Source organism: Panthera leo, chromosome B1 (assembly GCF_018350215.1).
Source record: "Panthera leo isolate Ple1 chromosome B1, P.leo_Ple1_pat1.1, whole genome shotgun sequence".
NCBI classification, from domain to species: domain Eukaryota; kingdom Metazoa; phylum Chordata; class Mammalia; order Carnivora; family Felidae; genus Panthera; species Panthera leo.
In genome coordinates, this window is record NC_056682.1 from 113,270,780 (window position 1) to 113,285,581 (window position 14,802).

General features: G+C 40.5%; 1 protein-coding gene across 1 annotated transcript in view; it reads right to left on the reverse strand.

Annotated features, from left to right (window-relative positions):
- The window catches only part of MCUB (mitochondrial calcium uniporter dominant negative subunit beta), a 90,950-nt gene extending 87,446 nt beyond the window's left edge, over positions 1-3,504 (reverse strand). Inside the window, exon 1 of the mRNA XM_042935715.1 lies at positions 3,309-3,504. Within this exon, the coding sequence (XP_042791649.1) occupies positions 3,309-3,410 (102 nt within the window). The 5' untranslated portion in view covers positions 3,411-3,504. The remainder of the gene's footprint in view (positions 1-3,308) is intronic.
- Positions 3,505-14,802: the final 11,298 nt, after the last annotated feature.

Consider the following 14,802-nt stretch of genomic DNA (forward strand, 5'->3'; position numbering starts at 1 on the left):
TTCACAAAGACCTCATTCAACATATACTTGTCTGCTAATATATAGAATGATTTTCTAGCTTAGAGTTTGCCATAACACTCATTGTTAAACTGCAATAAAGAGCAAAATCTAAAAAAAAAAACAAAAAACAAAAAAACTGAGCACTAATACCTGAGTGCTGGGAAGATGGTAATGTTTAATATTTAACAAACTGGTCTAGAATGACTTTACCCCAGTATCTGCTATAGTGTAAGTACAATCTCCAACATATAACCAAGCGTTCTCCTCGGGAGAGAGCTCTGAAACCAGTATTACAGAATACATTGCAGTAATTACAAACACAGGAGGCAGAATGGGAGGAAAAGTATCAAATGAGAATGACTTAAATTCAAAAGGTGGAAACAATTTCTCAATGAACATTTGGTGGTGGGATTTAAACATGTGACGCTTTGTTTCTAGATGTTAAGAAAAAAAGTATACTCTGAAAGTACACTTGATTTTTTTTTTTTTTTTTTTTTTTTAGTTTTAAACACAGTTTATGGTAGGGACTAAAATGCTGTAGTGGGGGTTCTGAAATCTTACCGGGGGACTTCTCAAACTAAGCAGCAGAAAGCCCAAATTAAGAAAGGCACAATTAGGTAAGGGCTTTCTGTTAGAGATAATTCGCCAGGTGCTATAACCACTCAAAGCTGCCTCCTGGAGAACAGAAAGGCCAGCAGGAGCCATGGATTGCCCTGACAACCACTCAGCCAGAATGCTACTGACAAGCAGAGATGCTGACACGGGAACGTGACCATGGACACCAGAGCATGCCTTGGCTAAAGGCAACACAACACACTCTGGCACTCTTTCGCTTCAGACTGAGTGCATTCTTAAACAATCCTGGTATACTAAACATACCTATGTTGACAAACTTTTTTCCACCCACAAAATACTGGCAGACAAGGATGAAAAATGTATTTTTCCAAACTTACTAAATCCTCCTCTAAAACACACTCATACTTTTAGAAAAGGCCAAATATAATTGGGAAAGCTAACCTGAAATACTATTATAATGACAAGTCCTTGCAAGCTAGGATTTTATGAGCTATCGGGTTGCAAATATCACTTTTGTGGTTTTTTTCCTGCTGTTTTCATAGACTCCAGAGGTCTGAATGTTTGTGGCAAAAATATATAAAATACTTGTCTTTAGCCACAGGACTTTTCATATCAAATGGGGCGACCACAAACCAGTGAGACTTTAGAATGAAAAATGTCCCTACAGCCAGTTAATTTGATTTGCAGAAAATGGTTTAGTAGTCCTAGCCAAAACTAAGTGGCCAGGATATTTCTGTCAGTTTCTTTACGGTACGATTTCAAAGAGGCATATACAGAAGTAAACTCTTCTTTCAAGGGGTCTTTTATCAAACAAGTAAAATGGAAGCATTTCCATTTCTAAAGTTCAGTAAATTGACTTAATAGCATGGACTGGCAAGACTTAAAACCAGTTAGAAACCAAATATAAGGTTTCTTGGGATGATTACCTAGAGACAAAGTACTAACCACTGTCTCCCTATGATTAAGCCTCATAAGCCCCGCTGTATCATTTTCTTTTAAAGGGCATCCACATTCCTGCTGGGGCATGCTTCAGCACCAGGTGGGAACAGCATCAGGTGGGAAATATGGAGAAGAGGGCTTAGAGCTGATCATTTGAGAAAGCGCAGCCAGTCTCGGGCTCCATAAAAATTCCACTTACTATTAAATGGGTTTAATAGAAAACTAAATTAATCTTTTGTTTAAATGATGGTATAGGGGCACCTGGGTGGCTCAGTCAGTTAAGCGTTGACTCCAGCTCCTTCCAGCCCCATGCCCAGCTCTGCACTGACAGTGTAGAGCCTGCCTGGGACTCTCTCCCCCTCTCCCCCTCAAAAATACACTTAAAAAAAATAACAAATGGTGGTACAACAAAGGGGGTTCCTTGGGTTGTTTCACTGTTTGGTATTATCTTTGACTGTAAAGTGCAGTTTTTAATAAAGTACAATTTCGGGGCGCCTGGGTGGCTCAGTCGGCTAAGCGTCCGACTTCGGCTCAGGTCACGATCTCACGGTCCGTGAGTTCGAGCCCCGCGTCGGGCTCTGGGCTGATGGCTCAGAGCCTGGAGCCTGCTTCTGATTCTGTGTCTCCCTCTCTCTCTGCCCCTCCCCTGTTCATGCTCTCTGTCTCAAAAAGAAATAAACGTTAAAAAAAAATAATTAAAAAAAAAATAAAGTACAATTTCAAACGTGGAAAACCTTCCCTCCAATTTGTGAAGTCTACCATTTTACATTTTAAGGAGTTTGCCCCTTTTTCTAGGCGTTAGTAATAAAATGCCCTTCACCATTCTCTTTCAAACACTCAAAGGAAATTTAAAATATTTAAATATTTCCTCCAGCATTCAAAACTCTGAAGCCCAAAAATACTTGGAGGAAAAAAAAACAAACAGGAAGTGAAAGTGACAAGATAATGGCATGGCTTCTTTTCTGCTTTTCTTTGACACTGCGCAGCTAAAACGTTATTTTTCTAACAATCTGAAAGTAATCTAAAGGGGGGAAGGGGTGAGAAAACTCAGAGACGCGCTCCCAAATCACACACACCTGGAAGGCTCTTGCTAATGGGTTCTTTCCTCATCAGGCTCAGTTAGGGCTCGTGTCAGGCTCCATCCCCATCCGAGTTACGCGCAGCATTTCCCCCTGGCTTTTCCAGGGCGCATCCACTCCCCTCCCTCTGCTCCAAGCTACGGTTCCACGCTGGCCACAATACAACTGTGTCAAGCCAGCTGTTACTCACCGACGCACACTCATGATTCACCCGCGTGTCGGAACAAAACGCGAGTTTTTCTTCCCTCTTTTTAGAAGGGAGGGGCTGGCGGTTTTCAGGCTGGAAATTTCACTTTCCTACGACCGTGCACCCCCGGGGGGCAGCCCCTCCGCTCGATCGTTTTTCTATAGCTCCTCTCGGCACCGACCACCGAGCCGGCGGCAAAGTGACTGAAAACTCCTGAGCGCGCGGTGGCCGCCAAGAAACCGCCTCCCGGGGAGATTTTGCTGCTCCCCGGGCCGCCGCCCAGTGGCCGAGGTGATGCGCCTCCTCGCCGCCCGGGCCTCGCCTTCCCTCGGCGCCTGGGACCCACGTCTGCGGCCCGGGAGCCCACCTGCCGCGGTCCGCCCACGCGCGGAGCCGGAGGGCCCGCCACACGCAGAGAACTTGCAGACCGGCCGCTCGGCTTTCGCCGCCGCCCAAGTTGCGCTACGCAAACTTTTCCAGCCGCCCTCCCCCCGCCCCCACCCCTCCGGAGCCGGGCTCGGTCGCACCTGAGGCGTCGGCGTTCGCGGCGGCGGATGCACTCGGCCCGCGGGTCTGGGTGTCGGCGGCAGCCGCGGACGCCGCGGCCAGGGGCCCCTCAGGAGCATCATCCTGCCCGGGCGCGGGCTGCCGCGCGACTCAGCCGGCCATCGTCAGCCGCCGGCAGCAGGCGCTCTCGCGGCGCGCAGCCCGCCCCGCGCCTCCCACCGGCCCCCGCCTCCCAGCGCCGGGGCCGCGCCGCCGGGCGGGGGGCGGGCTAAGGGGAGGGTGTGTCCCGCTTCCCGCGGCTCTTGAACGCGCCCCGGCGCTGAGCGGGGCAGTTTTCTGTCCTCCGACCGAAAAAAAAAAAAAAAAAAAGAAAAGAAAAAGGGGAGGGGCGCTAGTGAACCGCCCTCCCCCAGCTTAGATTTGGAGGGGCACAGCGCCAACGCTTGGCCGGCTCATCTTTTTACCCGCGGAAGACCCTTGTGGAATGAACGAGAGCAGGCGATCACACCCTTGGGAGCTGTTGCTTTCAATGCTCGCTGTTAATTCTGGGTACTTAGCTTCTCGATTCCCGCCCACTGGGCAAGGAGGCGCGGGGGTGAGGGGAAGAGAGCGTCAGGGATCTGGAGAGAGGCAGGGTCCCTTTGGAAGTTAATCTCAAAGACTGAGTGGGAAAGGGGGAGGCAGGTCGCCCAGGTTCCGGCTCGCACTTGGCTCCAAGGGTTGTGCTAAGGGCTGAGATGGCCAATGAGCTCCAATTAGAGGGTCAGCTCAAGGCCTACTTCTGCCGGATGTTTGCTGTTCTCTAGATGGTGGCCCACCTGCAGCTCTTTGGGACCGTCTCTCCCACAGAATTGGCTACTCTTTGCAATCACGTTTTTAATAGAAAGAACTAAGGAACTGGAACGTAGTGTTCCCAGCAAACAGCATTTCAGAGCAACCTAACCCAAGCTGAGAGCTTGGATTACTTACTTACAATACAGCTCCTAGATAAAATACAGGATGCCCAGTTAAATTTGAATTTCAAATACACAACACAGTATTTAAGTACGTCCCAAATATTGCATGGCTCGAACTCTTTAAAGAAAAATGGAATATTTGGGATATACTTAGATTAAATTATTTGTTGTTTATCTGTAATTCGAATTTAACTGGGCATCCTGTGTCATAAATTGCTAAGTCTGCAAAAGGCTTGAAGTAATGAATAAAAACTGCCGAACAATGCAACAAGTGGCAAATCTCTCCTAATAATGATCTTTCTTCATTGAAAAAAGATGGAGATTTCTATGATAGCAAAAGCTTTGCCACCATTAAAATCTAATTCATATGTGTTAACTAGCATCTGTGTTTCAAAATACAATTGCCCTGGATAGTGACACATGAAACGTTAAGTCCACGTGGGAAGGTAATTTACCTGAGTTCTTTCCTCACGGTCTAAACAGGGGCGGGGGAGTTAATTTTGGCTACTGTGAATACTACTGCAATGAACATGTGAGTGCAGAGATCTTTTTTGTGACACTGATTTCATTTCCTTCAAATACATACCCAATAGTGGGATTTGCTGGGTCCATGGTAGTTCTATTTTTAATTTTTTCAACACCCTCCATTGCATTTTCTATAATAGCTGTACCAGTTTACATTCCTGCCGATAGTGAGCAAGGATTCCCTTTTTTTCTAATAGCCAAGATATGGAAACAACCTAAGTGTCTATGGAGAGTTGAATGAATAAAGATGTGACATATAATTATGTATCTATTATATATGCTCTATTACATATTATATATCTATTGTATACTATTAATAAATATATAATGTAATATTATTCATCTGTAAAGAAGGAAATTCTGCCATTTGTACCATTATGGATGAATCTGGAGGACGTTATGCTAAGTGAAACAAGTCAGACAAAGACAAATACTATATATGTGGAATGTAAAAGAGTCATTCTCACTTATATGTGGAATGTAAAAGAGTCATTCTCATAGAATCAGAGAATAGAACAGGGGTTACCAGGGGCTGGGAGATGGGGAAAATAGGGAGCTATTGGTCAAAGAGTACAAACTTTCAGTTGTAAAATAAATTCTGGGGACCTAATGCACAGCATGATGACCATAGTTAATCATACTACATTGTATGCTTGAAATTGACTAAGAGAGTAGATCTAACTTACCACATCAAAAAAAGTAACTATGTGAGGGGACAGATGTGTTAATTAACTTGATTGTGATAATCATTCACAATGCATACATATATCAAGCCATCGCATTTATACACTTTAAACATATACACTTTTTATTTGTCAATTATATCTCAACAGAGCTGGGGGAAAAAGAAGAAAAAGGAAGAAAAGAGTTTAATTAGGGAGAAAATGGAGAAGAGGAGGAGAAAATGTCTATTTTGGAGCACAGACTTTGCCTGTACATATCATTGTAATACTTTTTTCCCAATAGTATTCTAGCTACATTCCCCTTACTTAAATTTTCTTTTTTTTTTTTAAAGTTTATTTATTTATTATGAAAGAGAGAGCATGCACTGGGGAGGGGCAGAGAGAGAGGGACAGAGAGAGAATCCCAAGCTAACAGCACAGAGCCCAACGTGGGGCTCGATCCCACGAACCCATGAGATCATGAACTGAACGGAAATCAAAAGTTGGACACTCAACCAACTAAGCCACCCAGGCACCCCTCCCGTTAATTAAATTTTCATAGCACAACAATTTTGTCATACTTTCTACAGAGATAATAGAAAAGATAACTGTCTTTTCTCTAGCATGTTGATGTGTTTTATACCACTGATAACTTAGAAAAGTGTCTTTAAGGGTTACAACTCACTATTGGTAATGTGTTAATTCTTAGGAATGTTCTTAAATTTGGGGAAACTTCCATCAAGTGTTTTTCATGTATGAGCTGTAATAATTCATTGGAAGAATATTCCACAGAGCAGCTTCTGGGTTCCTTCATTTCAAGTGTCATCTTTCGCTAGCCACAAACTTCCAGTAACTTGGCCCAACAGGACACATTCATACAGCAGTACAGTCTCTGGTTCTGTGCTTTTGGGTCACAACACAGGGTAAGTTGGCCCAGTAGGTGATAGGAGTATTCTTGTAAGTCATTTCTACATGGGTGTGGCTAGCAATAATCTAGTAAACCTGGAAGTGACTGTAAGCCAAACTATACAAAAATATCCCACTAAATCCAAACTAAATGTATCTCCAACTTGACTTCCTTTTTGCTGGATCTTGAAAATGGCCATAATTAGCCAACTGACACAAGAAAATGTGTGATAGAGAAGTGGTTGGGGAAAAAAAGAGCGAAAGGTCTTTATTTCAGTTAAAATATCTCACTTTCGAGGCACCTGGGTGGCTCAGTTGGTTAAGCGTCCAACTTTGTTTCAGGTCATGATCTCACTGTTTGTGGGGCCAAGCCCGTACATCGGGTTTTGCACTGATTAGTCCCTGCTTGGGATTCTCTCTCTCTTCCTCTCTCTCTGCCCCTACCTGACTCATGCTTTCTCTCTCTTTCAAAATAAAGAAAATAAAACTTAAAAAAAAAAGTCTTACTTTTAGAAAAATTACAAAAACGTATCACCAAGTGAATACATTGCTACAGACCCTCACTCCACTGCAAGTGTCTTGGAAGAGGCTTGTGCACGTAAAGATCCCTGAAACTTTAAAGTTTATTTTTATTTATTTTGAGGGAGAGAGAATGTACACACATGCCCATGTGTGCTCAGGAGCAGGGGAGGGGGAGAGAGAGAGAGAATCCCAGGCAGGCTCTGCACTATCAGCACAGAGCCTGATGTGGGGCCCAAACTGCGATATCGTGACCCCAGCAGAGATCAAGAGTCAGACATTTAACCAACTGAGCCACCCAGGAGCCCCTGAAACTTTAAACTGAATCAACTTTGCTGGCACCCAAGTCCTCAATAAATGCTGTTATTATAACTATAAACCATTCCATGGCACTCAGCGCCTGCCTATTTTGTAGCATTTATCACACTATGTATTTGCACTTATGTCTGGCTCTCCAGCTAGATTATAAATGCAGGAGCAGGTGCTTGGTTTTATTAATCTTTGTGTCAGAGTGCCTAGCACTGTACCTGCTTAAGAAACTCAGCCAACAATGAATGAATGAAAATTATGCTAATGGAAAGGAAGAGATATTGCAAGAACAACTTAAAACAGATGTGACTGAATAGAAGTCAAGGCACTATGGATGCAGGTAGACAGGAAAGCAATATGCAGAAATAGGAAGTACTTAGGTCAAGTGCTTCAAGGGAAGGAACAAAGACCTCAGAACTAAAGAGAAATGCAAGATTACAGGAAGGGTCTTAAAAATTGCCCTTGTGATTCCATTTATATAAGATGTCCAGAGGAGGCAAATCTATAGAGACAGGGAGTAAATTAGTAGTTGCCAAAGACCGGCAGTGGAATTGGGAGTGACATGAATGAGCATGAGGAATCTTGTTGGGGTGATGAAATGTTCTAAGTTGGATTGTGGTAATTGTTCCCTAAATCTATAAATTTGCCAAAAATCATTTGTACACTTTAAATGAGTGACATTATAACATGTAAATCATACTTCGATAAAGCTGTTTAAATTAGTTTATGAAAAGGGAGATCATAGATTCCCATTTGAAAAGGCTGTAATAATATGTAACTAGCATAGATGAACTAGCTCCCATTAGGTAATTGTTCTCCCGAGATTCCCATACGTTGTAGGGAAGTTTGTTGTGTACCAAAGAGATCTATGTGTGCTGAGCTGCTGTGTAGACAGAGCCTCCGCAATAAGCCCTTTCCATCGGCAGTGTCCAGAGGCTCTCTCCTAGCAGTGTCAGTTGCCAGGGGTGCGTGGGTGGAGCAACTTACTCCCCAAGTTACCAGAAATATATGGTTAGTCTCCCATCCAAGTACTAACCAGGCCCCACCCTGCTTAGCTTCTGAGATCAGATGAGATCGGGAGCGTTCAGGGTGGTATCGCGGTAGACCGGAAATACATGGTTAGTAAAAAGAAATGATGTTTGAAATAAATGGACATTTCTGATCTGTGGAATAGTTTTCTAATTATTACAACTCATATATGAAAAACACTTGATGGAAGTTTCCCCAAATTTAAGAACAATCCTAAGAATTAATATAACATTACCAATGGTGAGTTGCAATGCTTAAAGACACTTTTCTAAACTATCAGTGACATAAAACAGATCAACATGCTAGAGAAAAAAGTTATCTTTTCTATTCTCTCTATAGGAAGTATTACAAAATTGTGCTGTGAAAATTTAATTAATGGGAATGTAGCCAAAATACCGTTGGAAAAAAGTATTACAGTTGATGTGTAGGGACAAAAGATTTTTAAAAATATTTTCCTTTCAGGGGTTTGTGCTTTTAAAACAATTATTACTTATGACTTATTTACTCTAATTATTCATTACCATGCCAAGTTTTATTCTTAACTTTTTATTATTTTTCTTAAAGAGAGTCTTCCAAATTATATAAGCTTTATTCTCCACAAAAGCTGGATGAGCCTCTGTGGGTCAAGTATAAGCACTTTATATTGTCTTGTCTAATCAATACAAAAACTTAATGGGTTAAGTGTTATTCGCTCCCTTTTACACATGAGAAAACTGAAACTTGTAGGTTAAGTAACTTATCTAAGGTTATATAGTCAGAATTCAAGTATGGAATTGTACATCTATGACCCCAAGATTTTTAGACTCACAACCCCAAGATAATCTTGCCTATCTCTTTTGATATCACCTAACACTTGACCTTCCCATAACCACAGCTAGGATTAGGGTGAGGTGAATTGTTGATGAGCAGAGTCAAAGTCAGTCTTTATTTAAAATTTTGGTATGCTGTTCATTATAGATTTTTTTTCATTAATTTTTATTTTTTTTAAATATTACATTAAACAACCAACACCACAGAAATACACACAATTATAAGAGAATATTATGAAAAACTATAGCTAAAAATTGGACAACCTAGAAGAAATGGAAAAATTCCCGAAAGAGCAAGAAATAAAAAACTTAAATAGACCAATAACCCACAAAGAAATGGACTCAATAATCAAAAAACTCGCAGGATGCCTGGGTGGCCCAGTCAACCGGTTAAGCGTTTGACTCTTGATTTCAGCTCAGGTCATGATCTCACACTTCCTGGGGTCGAGCCTGTTGGGCTCTATGCTGACAACACAAAGCCTGTTTGGGATTCTCTATCTCCCTCTCCTTCTGCCCCTCCTTCACTCACTCTCTCTTAAAAATAAATAAATAAATATTAAAAAAGCCTCCTAACAAACAAAAGTCCAGGACCAAATGCCTTCACCAGCAAATTCTACCATTTATTTAATTTCTTAAATGTTTCTCTGTTTATTTTGAGAGAGAGGAGAGGGAGAGAGAGAGAGAGAGAGAGAGAGAGAGAGAGAGAATCCCAAGCAGGCTCCATGCTCAGCATGGAGCCCCATACAGAGCTTGATCCCACAAACCGTGAGATCATGACCTGAGCTGAAATCAAGAGCTGGACACTTAATGGACTGAGGCACCCAGGTGCCCCAAATTCCACCAAATATTTAAAGTTAATACCTATTCTTCTCAACTACTCCAAAAAAATAAAATAGGAAGGAAAACTTCCAAATTCATTCTATGAGACCAGCATGAACCCTGACACCAACACCAGATAAAGACACCACTAAAAAAGATACTACAGGTCAATATCCTTAATGAACATAGATGCAAAAATTCTCAATAAAATGCTAACACACTGAATCCAACAATACATTTAAAAAATCATTCACCATCATCAAGTGGGATTTATTCCTGGGTTGCAAGTGTGGTTCAATATTTTCAAATCACTCAATGTGATACATCACACTAATCAAAGGATAGGAACCGTATGATCATTTCAATAGATGCAGAAAAAACATTTGGCAAAGCATCCATTCATGATAAAAACTCTCAACAAAGGCTTAGAAGGGCACATACCTCAACATAATACAGGCCAATGAAAAACCCACAGCTTGTGTCATCCTTAATGGGGAAAAACTGAGAGCTTTTCCTCTATAATACAAGGATGTCCACTCGTACCACTTTTATTCAACATAGTACTGGAAGTCCTATCCACAGCAATCAGACAACAAAAAGAAAGGGCATCCAAATCAGCAAGAAAGAAGTAAAACTTTCACTATTTGCAGATGACAGGATTTCTATATATATAGAAAACTGGAAAGACTCCACCAAAAAACTGCTACAACTGATAAACGAATTCAGTAAAGTCACAGGATACAAAATCAGAGTACAAATATGTGTTGCATTTCTATACACCAATGATGAAGCAGCAGAAAGAGAAATTGAGTCAATCCCATTTACAATTGCACCAAAAACAATAAGACACCTAGGAATAAACCGAACCGAAGAGATGAAAGATGTGTACTCTGAAAACTATCAAGCACTGATGAAAGAAATTGAAGATGATACAACGAAATGGAAAGATATTCCATGCTCATGGATTGGAAGAACAAATCTTTTAAAAATGTCATACTACCCAAAGCAATCCACACATTCAATGCAATCCCTATCAAAATAGCAACAGTGGTTTTTTTCACAGAGCTAGAACAAACAATTCTAAAATTTGTATGTTAATGCACATGACCCCAAATAGCCAAAGCAATCTTAAAAAAGAAAAGCAAAGCTGAAGGCATCACAATTCTGGACTTCAAGTTATATTACAAAGCTGTGGTAATCAAAACAGTATGGTACTGGCACAAAAATAGACACATAAATCAATGGAACAGAATAGAAAACCCAGAAATGAACCCACAATTATATGGTCAATTAATCTTTGACAATGGAGGAAATAATACCCAATGGGAAAAAAACTGTCTCTTTAACAACTGGTGTTGGGAAAACTGTACCACTTCCTTATTTTTTTCAACTTTTTAAAAAGTTTATTTTATTTATTTATTTATTCATTTATTTATTTTTGAGAGAGAGAGAGAGCAAGTGGGGAAGGGGCAGAGAGAGAGGGAGACAGAGAATCCCCAGCAGGCTCTGGACTGTCAACACAGAGCCCAATGTGGAGCTCAAACTCACAACCATGAGATCATGACCTAAACTGAAACCCAGAGTTGGACACTTAACCGATGGAGCCACCCAGGTGCCCCTGGACCACTTATACATACACAAAAATAAATGCAAAATGGATTAAAGATATACAAGTGATCTTTTTAAAATCCTAGAAGACAACACAGGTAGTAACTTCTTTGATATGGGCTATAGAAATTTCTTTCTACATATATCTTCTGAGGCAAGGGAAACAAAAGCAAAAATAAACTGTTGAGACTACATCACAATAAAAAATGTTTCTTTCTGCACAGCAAAGGAAATAATCAACAAAACTAAAAGGCAACCTATGGAATGGGAGAAGATATTTGCAAATGATTTATCTGCTAAAAGGTTAGTATCCAAAACTAACACTCAACAGCTAAAAAATGAATAATCCAATTAAAAAAGGGGCAGAAGACATGAATAGACATTTTCCAAAGAAGACATCCAGATGGCCAACAGACATATAAAAAGATGCTCAACATCACTCATCATCAGGGGAAATGTAAATCAAAACTACAATGAGATACCACCTCATACCTTTCAGAATGGCTAAAATAAAACACACAAGAAACAAGCGTGGAGGTTTCTCAAAAAGTTAAAAACAGAACTACCCTACGATCTTACCTAGAAATTGCACTACTGCGTATTTATCCAAAGAATACAAAAATGCAAATTCAAAGGGATACATGCATTTGATGTTTATAGCAACATTATCTACAAATTATGGAAACAGCCCAGGTATCCATTGACTGATGGATGGATAAAAATGCGGTATATATACAATGAATGTTATTCAGCCATCAAAAAGAATGAAATCTTGCCATTTGCAATAACGTGAATGAAGTTAGAGAGTATTATGGTAAATGAAGTTAAGTCAGAGAAAGACAAATACCATATGATTTTACTCATACATGGAATTTAAGAAACAAAACAAATGAGCAAAAGGGGAAAGAAAAAAGAGAAAGATGGGGCACCTGGGTGGCTCATTCAGTTAAGCATCCGACTTTGGCCAGGTAATGATCTCACATGGGTTTGATCCCTGTATTGAGCTCTATGCTGACGGTCCAGAGCCTGGAGCCTGCTACGGATTGTGTCTCCCTCTCTCTCTGCCCCTCCCCCACTCACACTCTTGTCTCTGTCTCTCTCTCAAAAATAAACATTTAAAAAAATTCTTAAAAAGAAAAGAGAGAAAGGCAAATCAAGAAGCAAACTCGTAATTATAAAAAAAACAAACAAACGATGGTTATCAGAGATGAATAGGTGATGGGGATTAAGGAGTGCACTTGTCATAATGAGCATCAGATGATGCATGTAACTGTTGAATCCCTATATTGTACACCTAAAACTAATACAACACTGTATGTTAACTAAAAAAATTACATTAGGGGCACCTGGGTGGTTCAGTTGGTTAAGTGTTTGGCTCATGACTTCAACTCAGATTATGATCTCACGGTGCTGACAATGCAGAGCCTACTTGGGATTCTCTCTCCGTCTCTCTCTGCCCCTCCCCTGCTCTTGTGCTCTGTTTCTCTCTCTCTCTCTCTCAAAATAAATAAATTGAAAAATTAGATTTACATATTATCTTAATGATTGAGGCTTTAGTGCCCCTTTAAAATTTTGAGCCCTTGTTTTAGCCTTGTGTTATATTCTTAATTAGGACTTCAACATTTAGGTTTGTACATTAACTTATAATAAAACTAGTCCATAGATTTTATCCACTGACTCTTATACAAACTGCTCTTGAAGACACTACTCACTTATGTCCTCAAACAACCTTCCATTTGCAGAACTCAATTTTTCACAGATAAGCCAAACAATAATGATACTGGATTATTTAGGGCTAGTACTGCTTGTCTGCCACTGGCAAAGAGTCTAGCCTCAGTTAAGGTGCTTAAAGGAAAGTTTATTTACAAAAACTTTATATATATTTTTTTGTCACCTGGTCTTATAAAATCATCTGAACTGAACAACCTCTCATAGGTCCTCTGCAGATGCCAGCAATACTGGATTGTAAGATGGACAGGCAGGACGGTTGAGGGCTCGATCCCCTCAGATACCTTACTTGGAGGCTCCCCCTGATTAAATTCTAGAGAAGGATATTCCTTTTCCCTATTCTGCCTCCAGGCTGTAGGCCTTCATTTTTATTTATTTATTTATTTGTTTATTCATTCATTCATTCATTCATTCATTCATCATATGTGTTGGTGCACACTCGTTGGGTAGAGGTGATGGGGGGGGGGGGGACAGGGACAGAGGGAGATGGGGAGAGGGAATCTTAAGCAGGCTCCATGCTGGCCCTGGGCTCGACCTGACAACAGTGAGATCACGACATGAACTGAAATCAAGCGTCAGGCGCTTAAGGGATTGAGCCACCCCAAAGCCCCTAAGGCCTTCATTTTTAACAATTAGAGTCATAAAGGACTTTGTACCCAAATTAGAATATTTATTTTCAAACACTTATGGATGACTCACAATATAATGATCATATATCAGGCCTCAAAGGAATTCTCGAAAAATTTTTTAAACCTGATAACAAAAAGCTATGTTTATGAAGTTAGAAATTAACAAAAAGGCAAAGCATCACTACCATTGGAATTTATTTTTATATTAAATATAACTTATTGTCAAATTGGTTTCCATACGACACCCAATGCTCATCCCAGGTGCCCTCCTCAATGCCCATCCCACTGGAATTTAAATGACACAAATAGTCATGGATTAAATAGAAAATAAGTGGAAATTGGGAACTATTTTAAAAGTGACTAGAAATGAAAGACTTAATATTAAAACTTCACTACTCAGGAAATTACATGGTCTTAAATGAATTTATCAGAAAACAGAAAAGTTTGAAAATAAACTAAGCTCACCATCCAAGAAGCTAGAAAAACAGCAGCAAAAATAAACCCAATAGAAATAGTAGAAAGGAACTGATAAAGGTAGAAGCAGAGAATGAATCCAACTTCCTCTACGGTTATTCTGAAGCAACGTCTCCCCATAATAGAGTGAGTCAATAAAACCAAGACTTTTTTTTTGTTGTTTTTTTTTTTTAATTTTTTTAACGTTTTTTTATTCTTATTTTTGAGACAGAGAGAGACAGAGCATGAATGGGGGAGGGTCAGAGAGAGAGGGAGACACAGAATCCGAAATAGGCTCCAGGCTCTGAGCTGTCAGCACAGAGCCCGACGCGGGGCTTGAACTCACGGAGCGTGAGAACATGGCCTAAGCTGAAGTCGGCCGCTTAACCGACTGAGCCACCCAGGCGCCCCAAGACTTTTTTTTTGTATGTTTGTTTTTTTAAGACACCAAGACAGGCAACCCTGAAACAAGAATGATCAAGAAAAAAGAAAGAAGAAATACATAAACATAATAGAAAGGACGAAAAAAGCTAATTGAGAAAAGAAAAAAGCTAACCATCAA